Raw genomic sequence first — 21,795 nt, 5'->3', positions numbered from 1 at the left:
GTGTTACACCTTTATCATGATCATGCTCTCCCCGTGAGGTGCATGCAAGATCTAATGTGGAGCTTCAGACTGAGGGCGACTATTTTCTATTTCTTCTGTTTCGGAATAATTGCACCAACAGTTGTCACCATCTCACTAAGCTTCTTGTTGATGGTCTTGTAACCCATCCCAGCCTTGGGGAAGTCTACAATCCTTCCCCAGGTTTGAATGGAACAAACTGAGTCTATAGACCGGTGAACACATAGCAAGTGAATATTAGGAGTATCTATAATTGATTGATTAATTGTCTGCCAGATTTCAGTCAGTCTCTGGGAACCAGAATTCTGGCTGCGTTGTAGGAGATCAAATACTTTCAGTCAATGACGTGCAAATTTATTCATTTTATTTAATGTGTTTTTCTGGATTTTTGGTTGCTATTCTTTGTCTATTAAAATGATACTGTTAGAGATTGTTAATTTTTTCGTAAGTGAGCAAACTTGCAAATTTCCCAGTGGATGATGGCAATCATTAGACTTTTTGGAAAGATAAAACCATATTCTAACTTTGTGGATTTGTTACTAATTCATTGCTGTTGCCTTGTTAAGGTTGTTTGGCAACAACACACTCCAAAGCGATCCACAAACTGGACATTCCATCATTTGATTGGCCTGTTGCCCCATTCCCCAGACTACAGTACCCACTGGATGAGTTTACCAGAGAGAACGCCGAGGAAGAGGCTCGTTGTTTGGAGGAGGTAGGCTGTATGTATACACAGAGTAGATACTATATGAGTATATGTGAACAACCATAAGGTACAGACCAAAATGTCATCACAGGAAGCAAAATGGTCTTTTCTTAATATATAACAGTTTTGATTTGAGTCGAAGCTTTTTAACCTATCAGCAGAACTGGTATCTGCTCCTTTGTGCAAGGTGGAATGGTAAATGGCCTGTATTTATATAGCGCTTTACTAGTCCCTAAGCACCCCAAAGCGCTTTACACATCCAGTTACCACCCATTCACGCACACATTCACACACTGGTGATGGCAAGCTACATTGTAGCTACATTGTAGCTCTGACAGAGGCGAGGCTGCTGGACACTAGCGCCACCGGGCCCTCTGACCACCACCAGTAGGCAACGGGTGAAGTGTCTCACCCAAGGACACAACGACCGAGACTGTACAAGCCGGGGCTCGAACCACCAACCTTCCGATTACAAGGCGAACTCCCAACTCTTGAGCCACGATCACCCAACTCTTGAGCCACGATCACCCCTAGGTGGAACAGGACGAGCCCAGAGCCCTAGGTATACTTGGTGCAGAGTCCTAGGTTTCTTCTGGTACATAACAATGCCTGGCCTCATGTGGCAAGAGTATGCAGGCAACTGCTGGAGAATGAAGGAGTTGATACCAGTGAATGCCCTCCATGCTATGTTTCAGTCCATTCGCCACCACCAGGTTGCATCTCAGACTTGCCCAAATCCAAATCTGGAAGAAGGTCCTCCAGGACACCGTGCATCATCTCATTGGGGGCCATAAAAATACAGAGTATCATTTTGATACTGCAATAACACATTAGCTAGTCCATGAAATTATCAATTTTGAGGATGATTTTTATTTTAGATGTGACGAGATCTCATGTGTTTTCAATTTGTTCTTTTCATTTTTTCATTTTTTGAGATTGTATTTTTGAAGTTTAAGTAATTGTTGTTTTTTCATGACATTACACATATTGCAGTTTACATTACAGTAAAACTGAAAATAAAATTGATCACATTATATTGGCACCTGTCAAAACATGGGGTATAATGAGCAGTAACATAGTAACAAAAAAGTAGAAAAAAGACTGTCTTTTGGGTATGCAGTGGTTAGTACCTACTACAAATGGTCCAACAAAAGGCAACTGGTCAACCGGTGCTAGGGCCATACAGTATTTGTCGCATGCTCAATGATGCGGATAGAAAGCATTAGAAAACAGTGTAAGCTCCTGCATATGGCTCTACATAGAAGCACACTGTTCTGAGTTTCAGTGAAGATGCTGTACACTGTATGCTGAAAAACTAGTATGATCAACCAATTCCCAACTTCAGGCGTGATACCTGATATCACAGGACAAATTGACATCTGGCTTATCGGAGAATTAAGAAAGCGGAACCAGCCCATTGTAGTGTACATTTCAGTGGTTTTTCTGTAATGCAACCGTTCTCTGACTTGTATCCCCATGTGATGTCTGTGTTGTGTGTGTAAGGTCGGGGGGCGGGTTCATTCCACTGCAGGGCAACCTGCCACTGCATGTGGCGAATAAAATTTGAACTTGAACTTGAACTTTAATGTTGCTTTAATGTTATGAATGACTGATTTAAGTTATATCACTTTGACAAAAAAGTGCCATGTTGTGTGTGATGTTGGAATTCTTGTGTGCAACTCAAGGTGGAAGATTTGATTGTGAAGTGGAGACAGAAGGGAAAACCTGTAGCGGGAATTGTAATTGAACCAATTCAGGCCGAAGGCGGCGATAACCACGCTTCGCCAGACTTCTTCCGAAGACTGCGCAATATTGCACGCAAGGTAAGACACTAGCTTTAAAGACAGACTGGTTTGTATGTGGGAGTTAATCACAATAAAAAAAAGATTTGGGGCTTTTTTCTAGACTTACAGTGTTTTAATGTTGCTAAAATATTTTTAAAGATATGTATAGATATGTCCATGGGAATCATAAAGGGGTGCAGGAAGAGCAGGAACTGAAAATGGTCTCAAAAATATGTATACAGTTTCTTTGATAATGTTGTGGAAAGGGCCCACATGAGAAACTGGGACCGTTTTGGAGGGCTGCACCATTAAGCTGAATTTAATATTCTGCTCAATATTAATGTGATATATTTATACACTGCTACTGGGAAGAGGAGATGATACAATTAAAAATGCAGTGTTGGTGTTGTATAATAACAACACCAACATTTGATTCCATTTTAACTAACATTCCCAAAAACAATTGTGAATAAAGGTGATCATCACCGAGGGAGGATCTGTATCTGGATTTGTTTAACTTCATTACCCACAGTGTTTGTTTTGTTTTGGAGTTTAGTTCGTACATTTGTTCCAGTCACATCAACAGCAATAGCTGCAGTATCTGCCTTCCATTCTGTATCTGAAGTCACTGGAATGTCCTTGCCTTTCTTTTCACAATTTCTGCTCTCAGGTCCTACACTGTAGCCTCTGTCATAGCAGTCAGTAAGTTGCAAAGTGCGACAAACTGTGTGACTGAGTGCTCATGCCCTTATGAAATGATCCATTTTACTTATAATACCAAAAACATGGTTAATTTTCAGCACTGACCAACACAACACCTCCTTATGCACAATACAATGCAAAATAACAATTTAGGTTCAGGGTTTATTTTAGTCACTTTATCTTGGATCTGCTTTAAAGGTCCAACATTTTTCCCTGTTGTGTCAGCGTGTCCTATTTCACCCTGTCCAAGCATGCAGTTACCTCTGTGATTAAAGCATTCCCTGTCATGGTCTTTTTCATTGAACCCTTGTTAATCCACATACAGAAAGTGGTAACTGAGCTGTGTCTCGGACATCACAGCTCTCATCCAGAACCAAGGAGAAAAAGTCAAAATTGTCTGCTTTGGAGTTCAGGGATTCAAAATTTCTGGCAGAGGTATACTGAGTATATTTGCTTCCCCCCTCAGCATGGCTGTGCTTTTCATGTGGATGAGGTCCAGACTGGTGGCGGAGGCACAGGAAAGTTTTGGGCCCATGAGCACTGGGGTATGGACGACCCTGCTGATGTTGTCTCTTTCAGCAAGAAGCTTCTGAGTGGGGGTTACTACCACAAGGATGAATTACAGCCAGACAAGGTTTGACATTTTTATGTCTGTTTTTCTACAATAATTTTAAATTTTAAATTCCAACTTATTTATTTTTTGTAAGTTCTACATTACATTAGTTTTGTAATGGGCTCAGGAGGAATAGCAGGTCATCTACTAATCGAAAGGTTGGCGGTTCGATCCCCGGATGCTCCTGTCTTCATGCCAAATACCCTTGGGCATTAATTCCAACCCCAAGTTGCTCTCCTGGACTATACATGTGAATTTTAGATAGAAAGAACTTGCATAGAAAAAGCATAGAAATAAGTGCCTGTGTGATTAGATGAATGAGGCTTTTAGTGCTCAGGCAGAGGAGAAAAGCACCACATAAGATTTAGAATCAGCTAACCAATAAAAGTTAGCTTAGTTTTAAAGGAAATGAGTTTAAACATTTTAGTGTGGGAGTGGCTTCTTGCAGAGGTGGAAATAGAAGAGGCACCACATCCTGCAATATTACATGTCACAGTTAAAAGATTCTGTCTCACAAAAAAGCAGTTGTGAAAGTCTGTTGTTGTTATTCTTCATAATATTAATAGTTTTTATAACTTTAATAATAGGAATATGTAACCTTCATTTCAATTTTACAAATTGAATGTTTATCTGAATGTGATGGCAGTCAGTTTTGGTGTGTTGTGGCACAACTCTTTTCTGGTAGTTTTCATCTTTGTTGTCATGATGCAGACACATAAATGTTTCTACACTGATATACAGGTTTTCAACAGCCTGTCCAGGGTGCTGGTGCATCACTGGGGTTCCTGCCCACTGTCAGCTGAAACAGGAAACAGCCCCCTTCCCTACCCATTTTGATAAGTTTTAGCTGTTCTTTTTATTTTAGGTTTTTACTACCCAGTATCCAGTGTTTTGTGCTTGTGCTTTCCGCAGCCCTACCGCATCTTTAACACATGGATGGGTGACCCGTCAAAGAACTTGTTCCTTTCTGAGGTTCTCAATGTGATTCGGAGAGAAAATCTTCTGGAGGAAGTGACCCGCTCTGGCAAAGCTTTGCTGAATGGCCTCTACGAGCTACAGGTACTGTTTTTTTTTTTTTTTAATTAACTTGGTCCAAACTCGTGGCTGTTCATGTTTGAAAACCTGCCTTAACTAAAACTGCCCGTGGAGCAGAATTACAACAAAATTCCTCCACACCGACTTGAAAAACCCAGTTAACATTTGACTGTCACAGGTAGCACAACTAATTGTTAGGTTCATGGGGCTGTTACTTTCACATGGATTTGGATATATTTCTTTTAAAGCTTTTTTTCTCTTAATAAATAAAATAAGCATTTAAAAACTGTGTGGCAGGGCGTGGCTTGCGATGCCGTGTAGGTAAGTCCACCTCAGCTGCGCGGCATCTACAATCATACCTACAATCATACCTTGCTAGTTTCAAAATCTGTACCGGGTCCTGTATTTGTGGTTCTTGTCGTTTGTGTGTGCCTGCGAGCTGCAAAGCTGCGGCCGATTGTGTACGGCAACCGGAGTAATAATAAAAGATGCTGAAAAACATGGAAACGTGGTTGCGTCGTGCCTCTTATCTGCCACAAACTGTATTTTGTATTTACTCATGTTGTCTTTTTCTAATACAAAAATTAGTTTGATCTGAAACATGTAAGTGTGAGAGAGAGAGGATGGAGGCAGTAGCATTAAAAAAAAATATTATTAGTTTTTAAGTTTCAAGTTAGTACATCGCTTCAAAATTCTTTGGTTGTTAATCATTGACCTGAATATTTTTGCTGATTTTTAAGCTTACTAACTGAGCATAATGCTGCATTTGAATGCTTTGAATGGTCGTGATCATAAACCACGTGGCTTTTTTCCGCAGGCTCAGTACCCCAGCATACTGAGTCGAGCCCGAGGACAGGGGACCTTCTGTGCCATTGATGCCTGTGATGATGCCGCACGTGACAGGATCATGCTCAAGGCCAGAGACAAAGGTATAAAGCATATCAATATATGGTGTTTTTGTTTTTTATGATGGCTCCTTTGGTTCAGTTTTGCACTCATGGAGATCATGGAAGGCAAGTTTATGATATTTGCAAAACTAGACAATAATGAGGATAATCCTTTGGCTTAGCCAGAGTAAAGAAATTTACGATGTTGTCATTTCTGTTAGCAGTAACCTTAACTTATCTTTAATATGGCTGAAACTAATCAGCGAAGTCATCAAAGGAATCATATTTGAAAGTGCTAGATATCTGTCTGATATCTCTGTAAAAAACAATTATTGTTGTTCCATTTTGTTTCGTTGGCAGGCGTCCTCCTCGGGGGCTGTGGGGATCGCTCAATCAGATTCCGCCCAGCACTGGTTTTCAAGGAGTATCATGTGAACCTCTTCCTCAATATTTTTAATGATGTGTTGGCGCAGCACAAATAGATCCTTTCCAAAATCTTTCCAAAACTATACAATCCTGAGTTAAATCAGAATGGGGGAAAACGTAACTCTGGACAGTTTAAGAAAAGAGAAGCACAATCTAAACAAAATAAAATTCATCTAGCCCTGAGCTACAGCTAAAAGAAGGCTAGTTGTAGTAAATGCAAATTTTGTAGAATGTTCATGTTTCTGAAAAATAAATCTGTTAAAATAAGCCTAGAATCTTTTTAAATATAGATTCATTTCTGTTCATGTACATGTATTCAAGTCTGGTTGAAGTTACTTTTTCCTGGAAAACAACTACTTAAAGAAAACAGTTAAACAATTTGTCTTTGTACAGAAATGTTGGCCAGTCTGCTCTGGAGATGATGAGACATCACGCAGCTGTATTTTCCAAAATCTTGCCATTATAACTTATACTGAAGTATTTCATTTCACATTCACATAAAAAAGTGTTGGTTTTTACATCAAATTAAAGTGCTCTCTAAAGCTAACGTTAGTTGTTTTTTGTGGCACTGTTTTGCTTAATTTCTGGAATCGGGAAACATAAAGTTTCCTTCATTCTTAATCTGGCTTAAAAACACTCTTGTTTTGAATATTACCAGGGAAAATATCCCTAATATGTAAAACATTAAATCTTTTTACATTTATGAATTGAGATATATGAGATTCATAAGTACGACTGCACATGTGGTTGTAATTCTGTAACAATTACTATAGCAATAAACACAATAAATGTCTTAACTCCTAATGAACTTTAGTTGTTGACTCATAGTGTTGCATAAAGCTGCTTTTAGTGCTCAAATGCAAGAGTCGCCTCACTGCATACATTCATCCTGGCACGCACCTATCCTGGATACAGAGTACAGTGTCAGTGCTGACTCTCTGTATGAACACAATCAATCTAAACTGTACGTTAAAACTGTCCATAATGTTATGACTATTGTGTTGCTCTTAATAGTAATAAACTTGAAATGATGTAGCCAAGAAAATGTGACTCTTAAATAGACCATGAAAATGTCATAGATAATTTAGTGCCTGCATGTTATTTCAGTGTAACATTTTTTATGCCCTCTGCTCAAATGAGAGCCTTGGTAACACCATTTACTTTACTCTTAAAGAAAAAGAGCTTCATTGTTGCTGCCTGACATTTTATGGAAATATGGTTACATTTTGTTTTCAAGACTCGCTTGTTTTTGATTTCATTTAATACTTTTTATTTGTGACATTAGGGTGTACTTTGCTTTACTCTGTGTCACCTGGGATAGGCTCGAGACTGATGTCATCCTATTTGGGTTTTAAGTACATTACACTTTGCATAAAACCATTTCTGAGTCTGACACATGACAAACAAGGTAATGTGCTCACAGTCATTGATTCAAAATAACATATTAAAAAGTTAAAGCATAAACACTTTAGCAAATACTAAACCCGTACAATCATTATGCTACTATCTACACTGTTCACACATAGAACGAAACAGACCCAAGTAAAAGTTTACTGTAGCTATTTAAGCTTTTTTGTTAAGGGGGAGTTGAACTTAACGCACAGGTCTATTACAGAGGGTGGTCAAAAGCACACATTAGTTTCAATGTGAAGCTGAAATAAATTACCAAATAACTTTAAAGCTGAAATTCTTTTGACATATTTGGCATTTTAATTTTTTAAAGTCTGCTTCTGTAGAACGTCCTCAGTAGTAGCAAATGTTCCATGCAGCTTTTAGGCAAGTGTTAGGAATGTGATTCATGTCTTTATTGTTTACCTATTAGAACGAAATACAAATAAACAATATTTCTTCTCCTTTTTTACATTTACATTGCATAAATTTTACCCCTCTTAATGTAGTGAATTAAAAAACAGTTCACAGGGTCAGATCATCATCCTACACTTAATACTGAACATACATGAAGGTTGGGTTGTAGGGTGTCTCCTAATATGATGGTGATTTAGACAATGGTGCCTGTCTTCTTGTTGTCAGTCATTATATGGAGGATCTGTGATAATCTTTAAAAAAAAAACCCATTTACACTAAATACTTGCACTTGTGATTTAATATTGATGGTCATTGATGTAATTATTATAGATTGTTGTCTATAAAATATTCTGTCCATGTACTGTGATTAATAAAGTTTTGAGAAACTTGAGTTTTTATTTCTGTTGAAAGGTTTTTGACCTAATAAAAATCATAGAACTGTAAATGGACTGATAGGTTATGGTATTCAGCTAGGTGTCATTCAAATCTGAAAAAACAAAGAAAGAAAGAAAAAAAAAAACGTGCCCCTCAGAATTTTTTTTCATTTTAAATGTGCAAAAACTTTTAAAAGGGAACTCACAGCTTAAAATATGCCACCAGCTCCAAAAATAATAATCATTTAAGGCTGAATTATACTAAATACTTAAAGTTTTATTTAACTGTGTTATATACGCTATGACACTAATCCTATATTACACTGAATTTCTGTACTCAATATATACTAACAAAGTGCTATCATTTAAGCTGTCATATTTTATTTTCTACAGGTGAAACTCGGAAAAATTACAATATCATGCAAACGTTGATTTATTTCAGTAATTCGACTTAAAAGGTGAAACTAATATAATTGTTATAGTTTTGATGGTTATGGCTTACAGCTTATGAAATCCCCAAATTCAAAAGCTCAGAAAATTACATGAAATCAATAAAACAAGAATTATAAATAGAGAAATGTCGGACCTCTGAAAAGTATAATCATGCATATGTTTGGGTCCCTTTTGCATGAATTACTGCCTCAGTGCGGCGTGGCATGGACGCTCTCAGCCCGTGGCACTGCTGACGTGTTATGTGAGCAGCCTTCAGCTCTTCTGCATTGTTCGGTCTCATGTCTCTCATTGTTCTCTTGGCAATGCGCCATAAATTCTCTGTGGGGTTCAGATTAGACGAGTTTGCTGGCCAATAAGCACCGTAATCCCATGGTCATTGAACCAGGTTTTGGTACTTCTGGTAGTGTGGGCAGGTGCCAAGTCCTGCTGGGAAATGAAGTCAGCATCTCCATAAAGCTCGTCTGCAGAAGGAAGCATGAAGTGCTCCAAAATGTCCGGGTAGATGGCTGCGTTTACTCTGGACTTAAAAGCACACTATCACTCACTATGTGTTAATAGACCTCTCTGCATTGAATCATACTTGTTATTAATTTCTGGCTCTCTTCCGTAGCATGTCTTCTATCCTGTCACCCCAACTGGTCGCAGCAGATGGAGTTTTTCCTTCCCACTGTCCACAAAGTGCTTGCTCATAGGGGGTCATATGATTGTTGGGTTTTTCTCTGTATGTATTATTGTAGGGTCTTTCTTACAATATAAAGCGCCTTGAGGCGACTGTTGTGATTTGGCGCTATATAAATAAAACTCAATTGAATTGAATTGTATCAGCACCAGCAGATGACATGACTTCCCAAATCAGCACAGACTGTGGAAACTTCACGCTGGACTTCAAGCATCTTGGACTGCGTACCTTTCCATTCTTCCTCCAGACTCTGGAATCTTGGTTTATAATGAGGTGCAAAATTTGCTCTCATCAGAAAAGAGGACTTTGTACCACTGAGCAACAGACCAGTTCTTTTTTTCTTTAAGACGTTTCTGACATTGTTTGCTGTTCAGGAGTTGCTTGACAAGAGGAATATGACATTTGAAGCCCATGTCCAGGATCTGTCTGTGTGTGGCTGCTCTTGATGCACTGATGTCCAACTTCTTTTGCAATTACTGTTTGAGGTTTCCTCCTTATGGAGGCTGTCAGTGATGGTTTTCTGCACAACTGTCATGTCATCAGGCTTCCCCATGATTGTGACTCCTACTGGACCAGACTGAGAGACCATTTAAAGGCTCGTGAACCATTTGCACCATTTGCAGGTTATTAGATTAATTAGCTGATTAGAGTGTGACACTTTGAGCCTAAAATATTGAACCTTTACACAATATTCACATTTTCTGACCTTTTGAATTTGGGGTTTTCATAAGCTGTAAATCATAACCCTCAAAATTATAACAAATAAAGGCTTGAAATAACTTGCTATGCATGTAATGCATCTATATGATATATTAGTTTCTCCTCTTAAGTTGAATTACTGAAATTAATGATTTTTGCACGGTATTCTAATTTTTCGAGTTTCACTTGTACCAGCCTAAGTTTGTCTAACATGATCGTTTTCTTTTTTGTTTGTTTGTTTTTCTTTTTGTTTTTTTCGGGCACGCGCGAGAAGGGGGGGGGGGCGCGAACATTTTTCTTGTAAAACAAAGGGGGGCCTAGCGAAAAAAGATTGGGAACCACTGACATAAGCCCATGGCTGTGTCCCAATTCAGGGTCTGCACGCTTGAAGTACGCGCACTACGCGTACTGTCATATGTCTCCCTAACCACTTCCGGGAACTAGGGCGTATGTGAACCACGTGACGATCCATCGCCTCGATTCCTCGACGGGAGCGAATGATGGTTATTACGTGGACCGTTTGCATGACAACGTGGCGGTAAGAAGCCAATAAGAACTTACCTTGAAACGTTTCCCTCCCGCCCCGCCTCCATACTTTGACGAAGTTTTTATTGGTTAGAATTTTCTTTAAGGCACTGATGATTGGATAGCTGTGTATCTAAACCCGCCCAATTGCCATTGTTATTTAAAGTTAGCGTTTGCCAACGCGGACTGTTTCTGGAGTGACCCGCTACCTGTATATTGTAAAAAGTGGCGCAACAAAGCTGGTGAGTTCATCTTTTTCTTGCATGTAAAAAGTGATGTGTGGTGTATGACAGAGCTTTTGTATATTTATTCTATCAGAACTTTAAAAATGAATTTCAATGTTAAGAGAGCGAGAAAGTGATTATGGATGCTTTTACCTCATGATGACATGAATCGTTTACTGTGATTTGACGCTGCGGATACCAGATTTTTCTTCTTTCGTCATTGTCAATAATGCATTGTTGCTCCTGAACTATTTAGCTTGCAGACGACTTTTAAAGCAAATAAATAAACAAGAATGACCAGCTCAGAAAAAATGCTGGGAAAAGACTGAAGAACTCAAATTGTATGTCAGTAAAATGAGTTGTACTTATTTTGTTGAATGAAGTACAGTCTTCAAATGTTGTTGGTTCTTGGTTGTCTCCTATTCATTCATATCCCTGTGCATTTATAAATATCAAATTGATTTTACAGGTATATATATATATATATATATATATATATATATATATATATATATATATATATATACACACACACATATATATATATACATATATATATGTATATATATATATATACATATATATACATATATATATGTATATATATATATATATATACATATATATATGTATATGTATGTATGTATGTATGTATGTATGTATATGTGTGTATATGTATGTGTGTATATATGTATATGTATATATATAAATAAATGTTGACTTTGTCATCTGCTTCAAATTATTGGTAACTATGCTAGTCCTGGCCCTCCTTAAGTGGAAAGATACTTCAAAAACAATCTTCTGAATGCTTCAGGTTGAGAGCTCTGTAGTTGGCTTTTATCCTGGTTAATTCAATTGGCAGTGAGCTGCCACAGTATTGTTAGCTGTTGTGTTTTATTCTTTGAGTAGTGTACATGTGTTTTGTAATAGTGTATTGTGTGTTATACTTTGTGCTGTGTTCTCTCATATGGTCTGTGCTCTCCATGTGAATTTGACTTTTTGTCTTCTCTTCACCCCCTGAAGTCAGTTATGATGCTGCTGAATTCATTAGCATCGCTCTACTTCCTGGCCGCTGTTGCCTTTGCTGTGCCTGCTCAGGAGAAGCGCATCCATCACCAGCCTGATCTGAGTGACCACGCCCATGATGATGCTCACAGTTTCCAGTATGACCATGAGGCCTTCCTGGGTAAAGAAGAGGCCAAGACCTTTGACCAGCTGACTCCTGAGGAGAGCAAAGATAGATTAGCGTAAGTTGTACATACTATCACAGATTTTCTAAACTATCCAGTTCTGCCTCAGGGGCGGCTCTAGAGAAATCTTATTCTGATTTCCATGGTGTGGCGAAAAATAAAAGCCATTTCTTCACACATATGCATGTGTTAAATTCCCTAATATGTATTACATATATTACATGGTAAAATACATCAAATGCAGTAAGTATACACATGTTTTGTATAAAACATGTGTATACTTACTTAGTCTGTAACTTTCTTAATGGTTTTAGACCAAATAATGAAACATTTCAGTTACATGAAAAAATAGAATTTTGACTTTATGTACTGTATAAATAAACATACAGAAAGCTTCAGAAAGCTACACAATATGAGGTGGAAACAAGTCTAACTTAAGTTTTACACTCACATTCACCTAAATATACACAAAATGTCAGAAATCTGCACTGTCATGAACAAATGGATGATTTTTCACCAGAAATTTAAACCTAATTTTTCATAATTTATTGACTTTAAATTTATATTCAATGTAAACTGTAGCTAGGCTCTAAGGCATAAAACTAGGCTGATACTAATGTGTTAATCTAACTGGAGCTTTCGATTCTGTGTAATAATGAATGAATGACAAACTTATAGCTGTTCTGTCTAAGTATGCACCATTTCAGAATTTTTACCATTCGATGAAAGTACCTTGAGACGATTAAAGCATGTGCCTCTAGTCAAAATGTAATTCCCATTTCAAAAAACAGTTACAGAATCTCTAATACTGTATCTAATATCTAATATGTTACAGTCCATGACAAAGTGGCTACAATAATTTGGTTGAATCTAATAAAGAAGCATGAAGCTTGCATGTTTTCTTTATGCCTCCATGGGTACTCCAGCTTCCTCTCACAGTCGAAAGACATCAGTGTTTATAATCCAGTGTTATTTGAATTTTGTCATGGGTGTAACATACTGTATTGGTGAATGTAGCCTGTGGTCTAAAGCATTTCAGCACTTAGTAAGACTCATTACCCAGTTCAGACTAGAATTTCACATACTCCACATTGACTAGAGCCCAAATAGGACAGTTGGATATAAAAATTAGCATTTGATACAATAGTCTGGACACTAGACATAATCATGACTTGAAACTTCTCCATCTCCCTTCACAGGAAGATAGTGGACCGTATTGACACTGACAAGGATGGCTACATCAGCCACGGAGAGCTGCATTATTGGATCAAACACCGACAGAGGAGGTACATCGAGGAAAATGTTAACAAACACTGGAAGGACTACGACAAGAACCAAGATGACAAGATAAGCTGGGAGGAGTATAAAAACACCACCTATGGCTACTATCTGGGTGTGTGTGAAACCCTAATAGTTCAATTTTTATTCTCTTCCTTTTTTCCCTATTTGATCAAATTTCCATAATGTCCTTTTCTGCCTGTTCCGCTTTTTGCTTTATGGCATGGAATTTGATTTTAGTATCACCATAATAGTGGAAAATAAATGTTTTAATTACAGTAGAGACTAACATTGATTTCTGTAAACGGCACAGTGGGTGAAGGGCACAGTATTATTTAGCAAGTGGAAATGCAAATGGTTCAAATTTCTAGAGTTAGGATTACTCCATCGCAAGTTCCATCCAAAGCCCAATCACTCGATCACTGATTGTTTTCTCTCAAAGTGAAGATTTACTTGTGTTTCTTAAAGTAGAGGCAGAGCCTTCAGCTATGAGACCTCTCTACTATACAACTAGCTCTAAGTATTTACTGGATACAGACACTCTGTGCTTAGAACAGGATTCAGACTTTTGACAAAGCTTATAGTTGATGACCCTGAACCATCCCATAGTTCCCTGTTCTAAACTTAATCTGGATCTCAATCTGTGATGCTGGGAAACATGTCACCCCTTTTCACTTCCTTTGTGTTAATACACCACTACTGCTTGTCATTAAATTTGGCCTTTTCTGTCCCATAGTTTGAATTTTGTGTGCTTTACTACTTTCTCATCTGTTTCTCGTCAACCAAGTGCCAGTGGATTGTCCACACCCAAAAGACAATGATGTGCTGAAAATGAATCTTTTCTTTTCTTAGGAGAGGATTTTGATGATATTGATGACAAGGAGACTTATAAGTCCATGCTCAAAAGAGATGAAAGGCGCTTTAAGACGGCTGACCGAGACAGTGATGGCATTGCCACACGTGAGGAGTTCACTGCCTTTCTTCACCCTGAGGAGTTTGATTACATGAAAGATTTGGTAATTCAGGTAAAGCCTACTACTGATTACCGGGATGTAAATGTAAATGGGGCAAATTGTGTCTATCACTGGATTTTTAATTGTGAAAACTGAATGATATTCTTATGCAGGAAACTGTGGAGGACATTGATAAGAATGGGGACGGGAAGATCAACTTAGAAGAATACATCGGTAGGTTACTTACTTGACTATTTGAGCAGCTACTCTCTGCACTGGAGGCTGTCAGTCCTAAATGTGTGTATTATTCTTGTTTCACAGGTGATATGTACACAGTCGAGGATGGGGAAAGTGAGCCTGACTGGGTCCAGACAGAGAAGAAACATTTCTCGGAGATCAGGGATACCAATAAGGTAAAAGATCCTTAGTTCTTCAAAATGAAACAGATTTTTTTCATTAAGAAAAATAATACCTATAAACACAGTTATGGTACCAATTTGACATAAACCCATAACAGTAAAAGGATTCGTTTCAGCCTCAAAAAAAATGGTCACATTACTTACATTGAGATAATTGTTGATGTGAATTGGCACTATATAGATAACATGGAACAGGCAATGGCCAAATTGCTATAACCACTAGCATTTTCCAAGGTTTTTGGGTTGGTCCAACTTTAAGAAGCTGCTACTCCTGGTAGCAGATTCTCAGTGCCACTTAGGAGGTTTTAGACTGTTACGGTTACTTTTAAATGTTCTCTCTGTGTTTAGGATGGGTACCTGGATGCTGACGAAGTAGGACAGTGGGTTTTGCCTGGAGAGGTTGACCATGCTGACAATGAAGCCAAACATTTGATCCACGAGACAGACACTGACAAGGTAGACTAATCATTGTTTAAATTCTAAATTCTTTTAATTCTGGTAGCTTTTTTTCTGGCTTTATTTTGACATTAAAAACCAGAGCAATTACGTTTACTTACCAGTTCATTTTTCCAACAATGTAGGTGTAGCCGACGAAAATACAGCACTTTATTTGGTCCGTCATGAAAAATAGTGGCAGCTGCCAAACATTTTTCCATGTAAACAATAGCATTGTGCAAAATTCTTGAGCCCCTTCTTATTTCCATGTATTTTGTTTCCAAGACTTTCTTGTCCATGTTAAAGGTGGTGTTGAACAATACTTCTTCAGGCTTCCTGAAGGTCTTTCAAAGTTTGTCTTTGAAAATGATCAGGTACAAAGACTGGGCTGAAAATGATTGAAAAAGCAGAAAATGTCCAGTTTTCAGAGAATTTGTGTTTGATTGTTAACACTGACCTATGATTCAGTAAAGCATAAAAAAAGCATCTAACTCAAGTGGTGAACCAGTGTTGTGTGTCTTCACATAACAGACAACCAAACTAATAACCAATTTTAAATTGTGTCGTTAAGTACGTTCACATTTCTTTAGTTGAATCTATGAAAATTTCAACATGATAAAACACATTAACAGAAAAAATATGTTTGCCCCAACAAGGTGATATGCCAAAAACTTGTGTGTCTTGAAAAAATGTATTTAACAATTTTAGGAAATTGGACAAAATGAAGATAAAAGAAGTGTCAGGCTTAAAAATCATCAACAGCAGATGAAAGTCAAGAAATAGAAAAAACCAAGCAAAGACTTGACGAAACAGGAACTGAGAGATGCATCTGGCCCTTTAGTTGATCCATTTACTGTTTGCTCTGAAGCCTCCTCAGAAACAGTATCAGTGGAAAGGTGATTGTCAAAAGCTGTCCTTAAGGAAGAGAAACAGGGGAAACCAAAGTAGTATAATTAAAAGCTAGTGGCAATTCAATTTATTTATACAGAGCCAAATCACAACAACAGTCGCCTCAAGTCACTATATAATCAACAACCAACCCCCTATGAGCAAGCACTTTGGCGACAGTGGGAAGGAAAAACTCCCTTTTAACAGAAAGAAACCTCCGGCAGAACCAGGCTCAGGGAGGGGCGGGGCCATCTGCTGCGACCGGTTGGGGAGAGAGAAGGAAGACAGAATAAAAGACATACTGTGGAAGAGAGCCAACAACAGGTCTGAATGATGAACCCAAATTTCAAATGATTGATTCAAGGTGTTGTCAGTATGTTTGGAGGAGATCAAGAGAGAGGTAAAACAGTGAATAGCCATCTGTAAAACACAGCTGATAGTCTGTTATGGTTTCAGAATGAATATGAGCCAGTAGTGTTAACAATCTTGTCAAACTTGGTGAAATAATGACCAGTCAAGTTTTGATCTGCCATGCATTCTGGAAAGTGTGATGGCAACAGCTTCATTTTCCAGCATGACAGCGATCACAAACACACTGCATACCTGAATAGAAAAAACACACAATGGAGGCCTATCAGTATCAGTGGACTGGCCTCCCCAGAGCCCAGACATTAACATTAAAGAAGCAGTGTAGGATTGTCTTGATAGAGAACACAACATCAAAAGAAGAAGTTTGGAATCTCCTTCAGGAAGCCTGGAGAATCACTGCTTAAAGAAATGACAAGAAAACTTGCCTGAGAGTGTTAAGTTTCTTTTGAAGAATAAATGACTTGCAGACTAGAACTGTACAGTTTTTACCTGTATATGCTGTACAGAGTGTTTTTGTATGCTCCCCTAACCCCTAACCCTTGTACAGGGTGTATCGAAAAGCTATAGATTTTTTAAAGTAATGGATTTAGAAGCTTGAACTAAATTTTAAAATTCATAGTTACACATGATGTTTTAGATACAAATCAGTTTTATTTATAAGGCACCAAATGACAACAAGAGTTGGAATTTATTTTAAACAGTAAAGACCCTACAATAATACAATACAAAAGTTACAATGTTCACAAGTACTCAGTGCGTCCCCATTAGTGTCCCCTTGGGAAGACCATATGATAGTCTTACTCGTGTCATACTTTTGCAGGCATGTCTGGAGTCATTGTTACTCCTATGCTACCTACTGGCAACCATGTGATACCCTCAAACCCCCTCTTTCTAACAGTACATATTACAATCATTACTGGTGAACGTTTGTGCAATTCAAGCACTTTGAAGTTGGTTTAATTCTTTTTGATAATTTCCATGTATTTTGAATTTTTAAATAAATTGCTGCACCTGTTTCCCTTTACTTTTTCCTAGCAAAATATAAAGAATGAGCGGTGGCTCAAGACCTTTGTACAGTACTGTAATAAGTATAAGAGTTCCAGCATTTTGGAGAGTTTGGTCAACACAGCGCTAACTCAAAATCACTTGTCTTTGAAATAATTGTGTTAATTTTGGATTAATTATTAACAAGCTTCTTTCTGTCTCTTGCTTTCTTCATTACTCCTTCTTTTCCTTCTCTCACTCAAACTACTAAATCAATGAAACCAATGGATGGAATCTGGTGACCAAACAACAGGATGAGAGAATAACCAAGAAGGAGATTCTAGCCAACTGGAACATGTTTGTGGGCAGTCAGGCTACCAATTATGGTGAAGACTTAACGAAGAAGCACGATGAACTTTGATGAAAATGTAGTTATGGGGATATCAGAGTAGGCGTGGGACTTGGGTCTGGATTATGCTGTTTTAGTTGTATAATCAATAATGTTCTTATAACAAGCAGCATGAAAACATGTCAAAATTTGCTATCAAATGTTTGTCTGAGTGTGTGGATGGGAGGGTGTGGGAGAGATTAAAGTCTTCTTTTTCTACAATTGTACTTATTATTCTTTAGTCACATTATGATTTTAATTATTACAAATATAATTGTCAGTGTTGTTCTCGAATTGTGTAAGAGATGTTGCTGGTTTCTGCCTTTTTTGTGATTACGTTTAAAGTTGCAGTGTGTAAAGGTAGAGTGTTCGCCCCATGTTTGGGGGTTGGGGGTTCAAATCCACCGAATGGCTACCCTGAAGTACCCCTGAGCAAGGTACCATCCCTACACACTGCTCCCCGGGGGCTGGATTGGTGGCTGCCTACTGCTTCACTGAGTGAATGGGTTAAATGCAGAGAGTAATTTCCCTACAGGGGATTAATAAAGTATACAAAAAACATATTACTGCTAGATGACAGTAAGTTGCAGATTGTAGTCAACTGAATTATGTGTGTATAATCCTAGCTACGGTGGCTGCTGCAGGACAAATATGTTTTAGCCAATTAGCCAAAAATAACATTTAGACTGTACACCATAATGGCTGTGGCCGGCCACTTTCCATTTTCTCAATCGCAGCCAGTCAGCACGTTTGTACACACTACAAGGTCAAAACTTAGGAATGGATGAGAACTAAAACATGGTGGCTTCCACAAATCACTCTAATTTAATTTTAATGGATTAATTATGAATTTCTAGGAAAGCATCAGTTTGCTGGAAGACATAATTACACAATAATCAATGAATATTTGAGTACAACATTCTTTTTCTCTTACAGTTCTCAATCGCTCTGGTGCAATGTTAATTTCGTTGGGCAATAATTTTTATCATGGACCTTCAAAGACCTTTTTTTCCTGATGAAACAAGACGATAACTAAATAAAAACAAATGCACATGGACTAAAACAATGAATAAATAAAATATTAGCGGCTTTTAGCAGATACATGACATCAATTTCGAAATAATACAGCAGCTTGTTCTTGAGTTATTACATTCAGAAGATACTTTGACATCAAGATCACTGGGATTCAAACCCATCCAGTGTTTGTATTAGATGCACCTGTGGTATCAATTTGAAACACTTGTGTTTCCTTGTTCTTGAGTTATCGCATTCACAAGCTTGGGTGTCCATGTCGCCTGCCCAACAGGATGACTACTCAGACTACTTAGCTTAAACCTTGGGGAGGGGACACACATTTAAGCAGACTGATGATCAAATACGTATCCTCTCCAAAGTCACTGCCGAAAAAAAAAAAGCCACTTTATGGAGGACAGTGTGCATTAAGTATAGGGGACAAACCAGTAACAAAATGTGTGTTTATCATTAGTGTTATGTGTTATCATTTTTGTCTATCACCCACCATTTCAGACAGAGATTCAGCTCAATCTTAGTTACAGCAAAAGTCGCCTCAAGGTTCTTTATATTGTAAGGTAGAGCCTACAATAATCAGAATTAGAAGATCTGAATTATCTGGGTAGCAGACCATCATTTTCATTAGTAAATTTTAATAAAAGATTATTTCCATCGTTCACATCCATTACACACAGATGCATTCCTCTGGAGAGGGACATGCTGAAATTATGACTTATAATTTTACAGTATTATGGTATCAAACTGTTTTCTGTAGTGTACAGTTTAAGCTAAGTAGTCTTCAACACGGCAGATGACTATGTCACGGCAGATGACTATGTCATGAACATTAAAGTGCACTGGCTTATTTCAATAAATGCCATTCAGTAACAAGGAGCTTAGAAAAAAATCAAAGTGTTTAATGTATTTCTTTGCAAAATACAATACAGTGAAGTGAGGAAGCATGGCAACTGGCTCCACCAAGGGTTAAATACTTTGGCACAAAAACCAGTATTGCCCTTTCTTATTGTTTCTACACATACTTCCCTACTAAAGACTATTTGCTACTGTATTGATGTACAGTAATAACCCCCCCACCCCCAACTATCTATGAAAGAGCAAGACCGATTCACTGTCAGTAGTAACAGTGAAATTGCCCGTCAGTTAAAAGCAAATATAAACATGTTCTCAAAAGAGATTCAGTTGAAAGAAAAAGAATGCATACATACTCTAAATCTTGTGTCATATTTGCACGTCATGAAGATTGAGATTTTGCTCCAGATCGACTTCACAGCATCACATAGCTGGCGCAGATTTGTCAGCTGTACATCCAAATTTCCCCTTCTACCAAATACCAAAGGTGTTCTACTGCTCTAAGTGAGATCTGAGGACTGGAGTATACTGGAGTATATTGGAGTACAGCATTTATCCAGGTCCATTTGTAGCCTCAGTTTCCTGTTCTTAGCTGGTTCATCTGCTTTAAGGTGCAGTTGAGTGAGCGGTGAGAACTGACGTTCGCTGGATATTTCCTCTTTTTTTAGACCATTCTTCATAAACCTGAGAGTTGGGAGAGCACCCTGTCTGGCATCAACAATCGTCACATTCAAAATCACATAAATCATATTCTACCCCATTGTGATTCTTAGGCTGACTTGGCCATGTCCACCTGCCTAAATGCTTTTAGTTGCTGACATGAGATTGGCCAACTGGTTATTTGCTTTAACAAACAGTTGAACAGGCATTACCAAATAAAGTGGCTGTTGAATGTATGTCATGTGACAGCAATATACATATACACTTGGACAATCGAGTAGTTGTGCTATATTCTCAGATTACATACATTTTTTTCTCATGCATATAGTTTCAAACGTATCATTTTGCTTTTCTCAATTTTAGCAATTTTGTGAATTTTAAATAGATCTTTGAGATTTCATAATGTCCCTACCAATTCTACACAGCAGTGAAAAGAAAAATCAAGTCCAAACAAAAACACTGAAAGGAAGCCTTTTGGAATAACGTGCAGGATATGCTTTGCTAAAACTAAAATGTATTATTTGGGAACAGATGAGGTGATGCTTGTTTTGCATTAGTTTTTAATGTGTGTTGATTTGCAACATGAATTCGCATCCTTTGCCTTAATACTGAAAAAAACAAAACAAAACACAGGAACAGAGCGCTGCACAGTGAAGTTTCAAACTGAGCCTCCACGGATATCTGGAAATGCTAATGTATCTCTCTGTACTGTAACATAATTATAACAATGTTCAAACAATCATATCTAATGAAGCGCTTGGTCAGTACACATTGTAAAAATTATTAGCCTACAAACATAATTTGTTCTAAAGTAAAGATTTTATTGTTAGACTCCATAAGAATATAAACTATTCAGTTCAATTCAAATTGCGTCAAGCATCCCTCTACTTTGCTCATCAGGATGGCCGTCTGAGTCTACCTGAGATACTTGACAAGATGGACTTCATCAAGACCAGTACAATGACCGACTATGGAGGGATGAGGGTGGATGGCCGTGATGAACTGTGACTTCAGTTTGGTCCCATATACAAATGTTTTACACAAAAATCTATGACTCGTGAATATTTTCTTATCTGAATTGATTCATCCTATACAAATTTAAAACACTTAAGGCCACACTTATATCTTACAAAACTGACTCATCTTTAAACTGAGGTACATATGTTTATTGGTAATACATTTTATTCATAATTCAATTCTTTAAATTTTGTATACATTTTCTGAGCTACAGTGAGTGTTACAAGAAACTACTGTTTGAGTTTCTACAGAGTTTCATCTACTTTTTAGCCTTAGCAGGGCATACTCTCTTACTGCTTTCTCCACTTCACCCGAGGAAAGCGTGGGAAGTGGGGGTGTGGTACTGTGGTACTATGGAGACTGCAGGTTTGGACACAGCCCAGTTGACTGATTCACTAACAT

At 37.8% G+C, this 21,795-nt stretch overlaps 2 protein-coding genes across 3 annotated transcripts in view; both read left to right on the top strand.

Annotated features, from left to right (window-relative positions):
• The window catches only part of abat (4-aminobutyrate aminotransferase), a 29,917-nt gene extending 21,549 nt beyond the window's left edge, over window positions 1–8,368 (top strand). Inside the window, exons 11-16 of the mRNA XM_084926837.1 lie at window positions 585–733; window positions 2,410–2,547; window positions 3,677–3,844; window positions 4,736–4,882; window positions 5,676–5,787; window positions 6,106–8,368. Coding sequence (XP_084782963.1) covers window positions 585–733; window positions 2,410–2,547; window positions 3,677–3,844; window positions 4,736–4,882; window positions 5,676–5,787; window positions 6,106–6,227 — 836 coding nt within the window. The 3' untranslated portion in view covers window positions 6,228–8,368. The remainder of the gene's footprint in view (window positions 1–584; window positions 734–2,409; window positions 2,548–3,676; window positions 3,845–4,735; window positions 4,883–5,675; window positions 5,788–6,105) is intronic.
• Window positions 8,369–10,716: 2,348 nt separating this feature from the next.
• rcn3 (reticulocalbin 3, EF-hand calcium binding domain) lies at window positions 10,717–21,417 on the top strand. 2 transcript variants are annotated; one of them, XM_084926835.1, is made up of 8 exons: window positions 10,717–10,949; window positions 11,955–12,178; window positions 13,321–13,514; window positions 14,252–14,424; window positions 14,526–14,586; window positions 14,674–14,765; window positions 15,120–15,227; window positions 21,277–21,417. In XM_084926835.1, exons 2-8 carry the CDS (start codon window positions 11,961–11,963, stop codon window positions 21,382–21,384), a joined length of 954 nt encoding a protein of 317 aa, XP_084782961.1. In that variant the 5' UTR covers window positions 10,717–10,949; window positions 11,955–11,960; the 3' UTR covers window positions 21,385–21,417. The 2 variants fall into 2 exon arrangements, with proteins under 2 accessions (XP_084782961.1, XP_084782960.1); XM_084926834.1 differs by lacking the exon at window positions 21,277–21,417 and adding an exon at window positions 17,761–18,352 and having other exon boundaries at window positions 10,740–10,949.
• Window positions 21,418–21,795: the final 378 nt, after the last annotated feature.

Source organism: Perissodus microlepis, chromosome 4, assembly GCF_051167445.1.
Source record: "Perissodus microlepis isolate ML-2025 ecotype Zambia chromosome 4, ASM5116744v1, whole genome shotgun sequence".
NCBI classification, from domain to species: domain Eukaryota; kingdom Metazoa; phylum Chordata; class Actinopteri; order Cichliformes; family Cichlidae; genus Perissodus; species Perissodus microlepis.
This window is presented reverse-complemented; position numbering and strand designations above follow the sequence as displayed.

Bases quoted from the DNA above. Each gene is read 5' to 3' on its own strand.
- rcn3 (XM_084926835.1), top strand. From the start codon at position 11,961: ATGATGCTGCTGAATTCATTAGCATCGCTCTACTTCCTGGCCGCTGTT. The intron at 14,425-14,525 runs GTAAAGCCTACT...ATTCTTATGCAG, and splicing joins TGAAAGATTTGGTAATTCAG to GAAACTGTGGAGGACATTGA. The intron at 15,228-21,276 runs GTAGACTAATCA...TTTGCTCATCAG, and splicing joins ACGAGACAGACACTGACAAG to GATGGCCGTCTGAGTCTACC.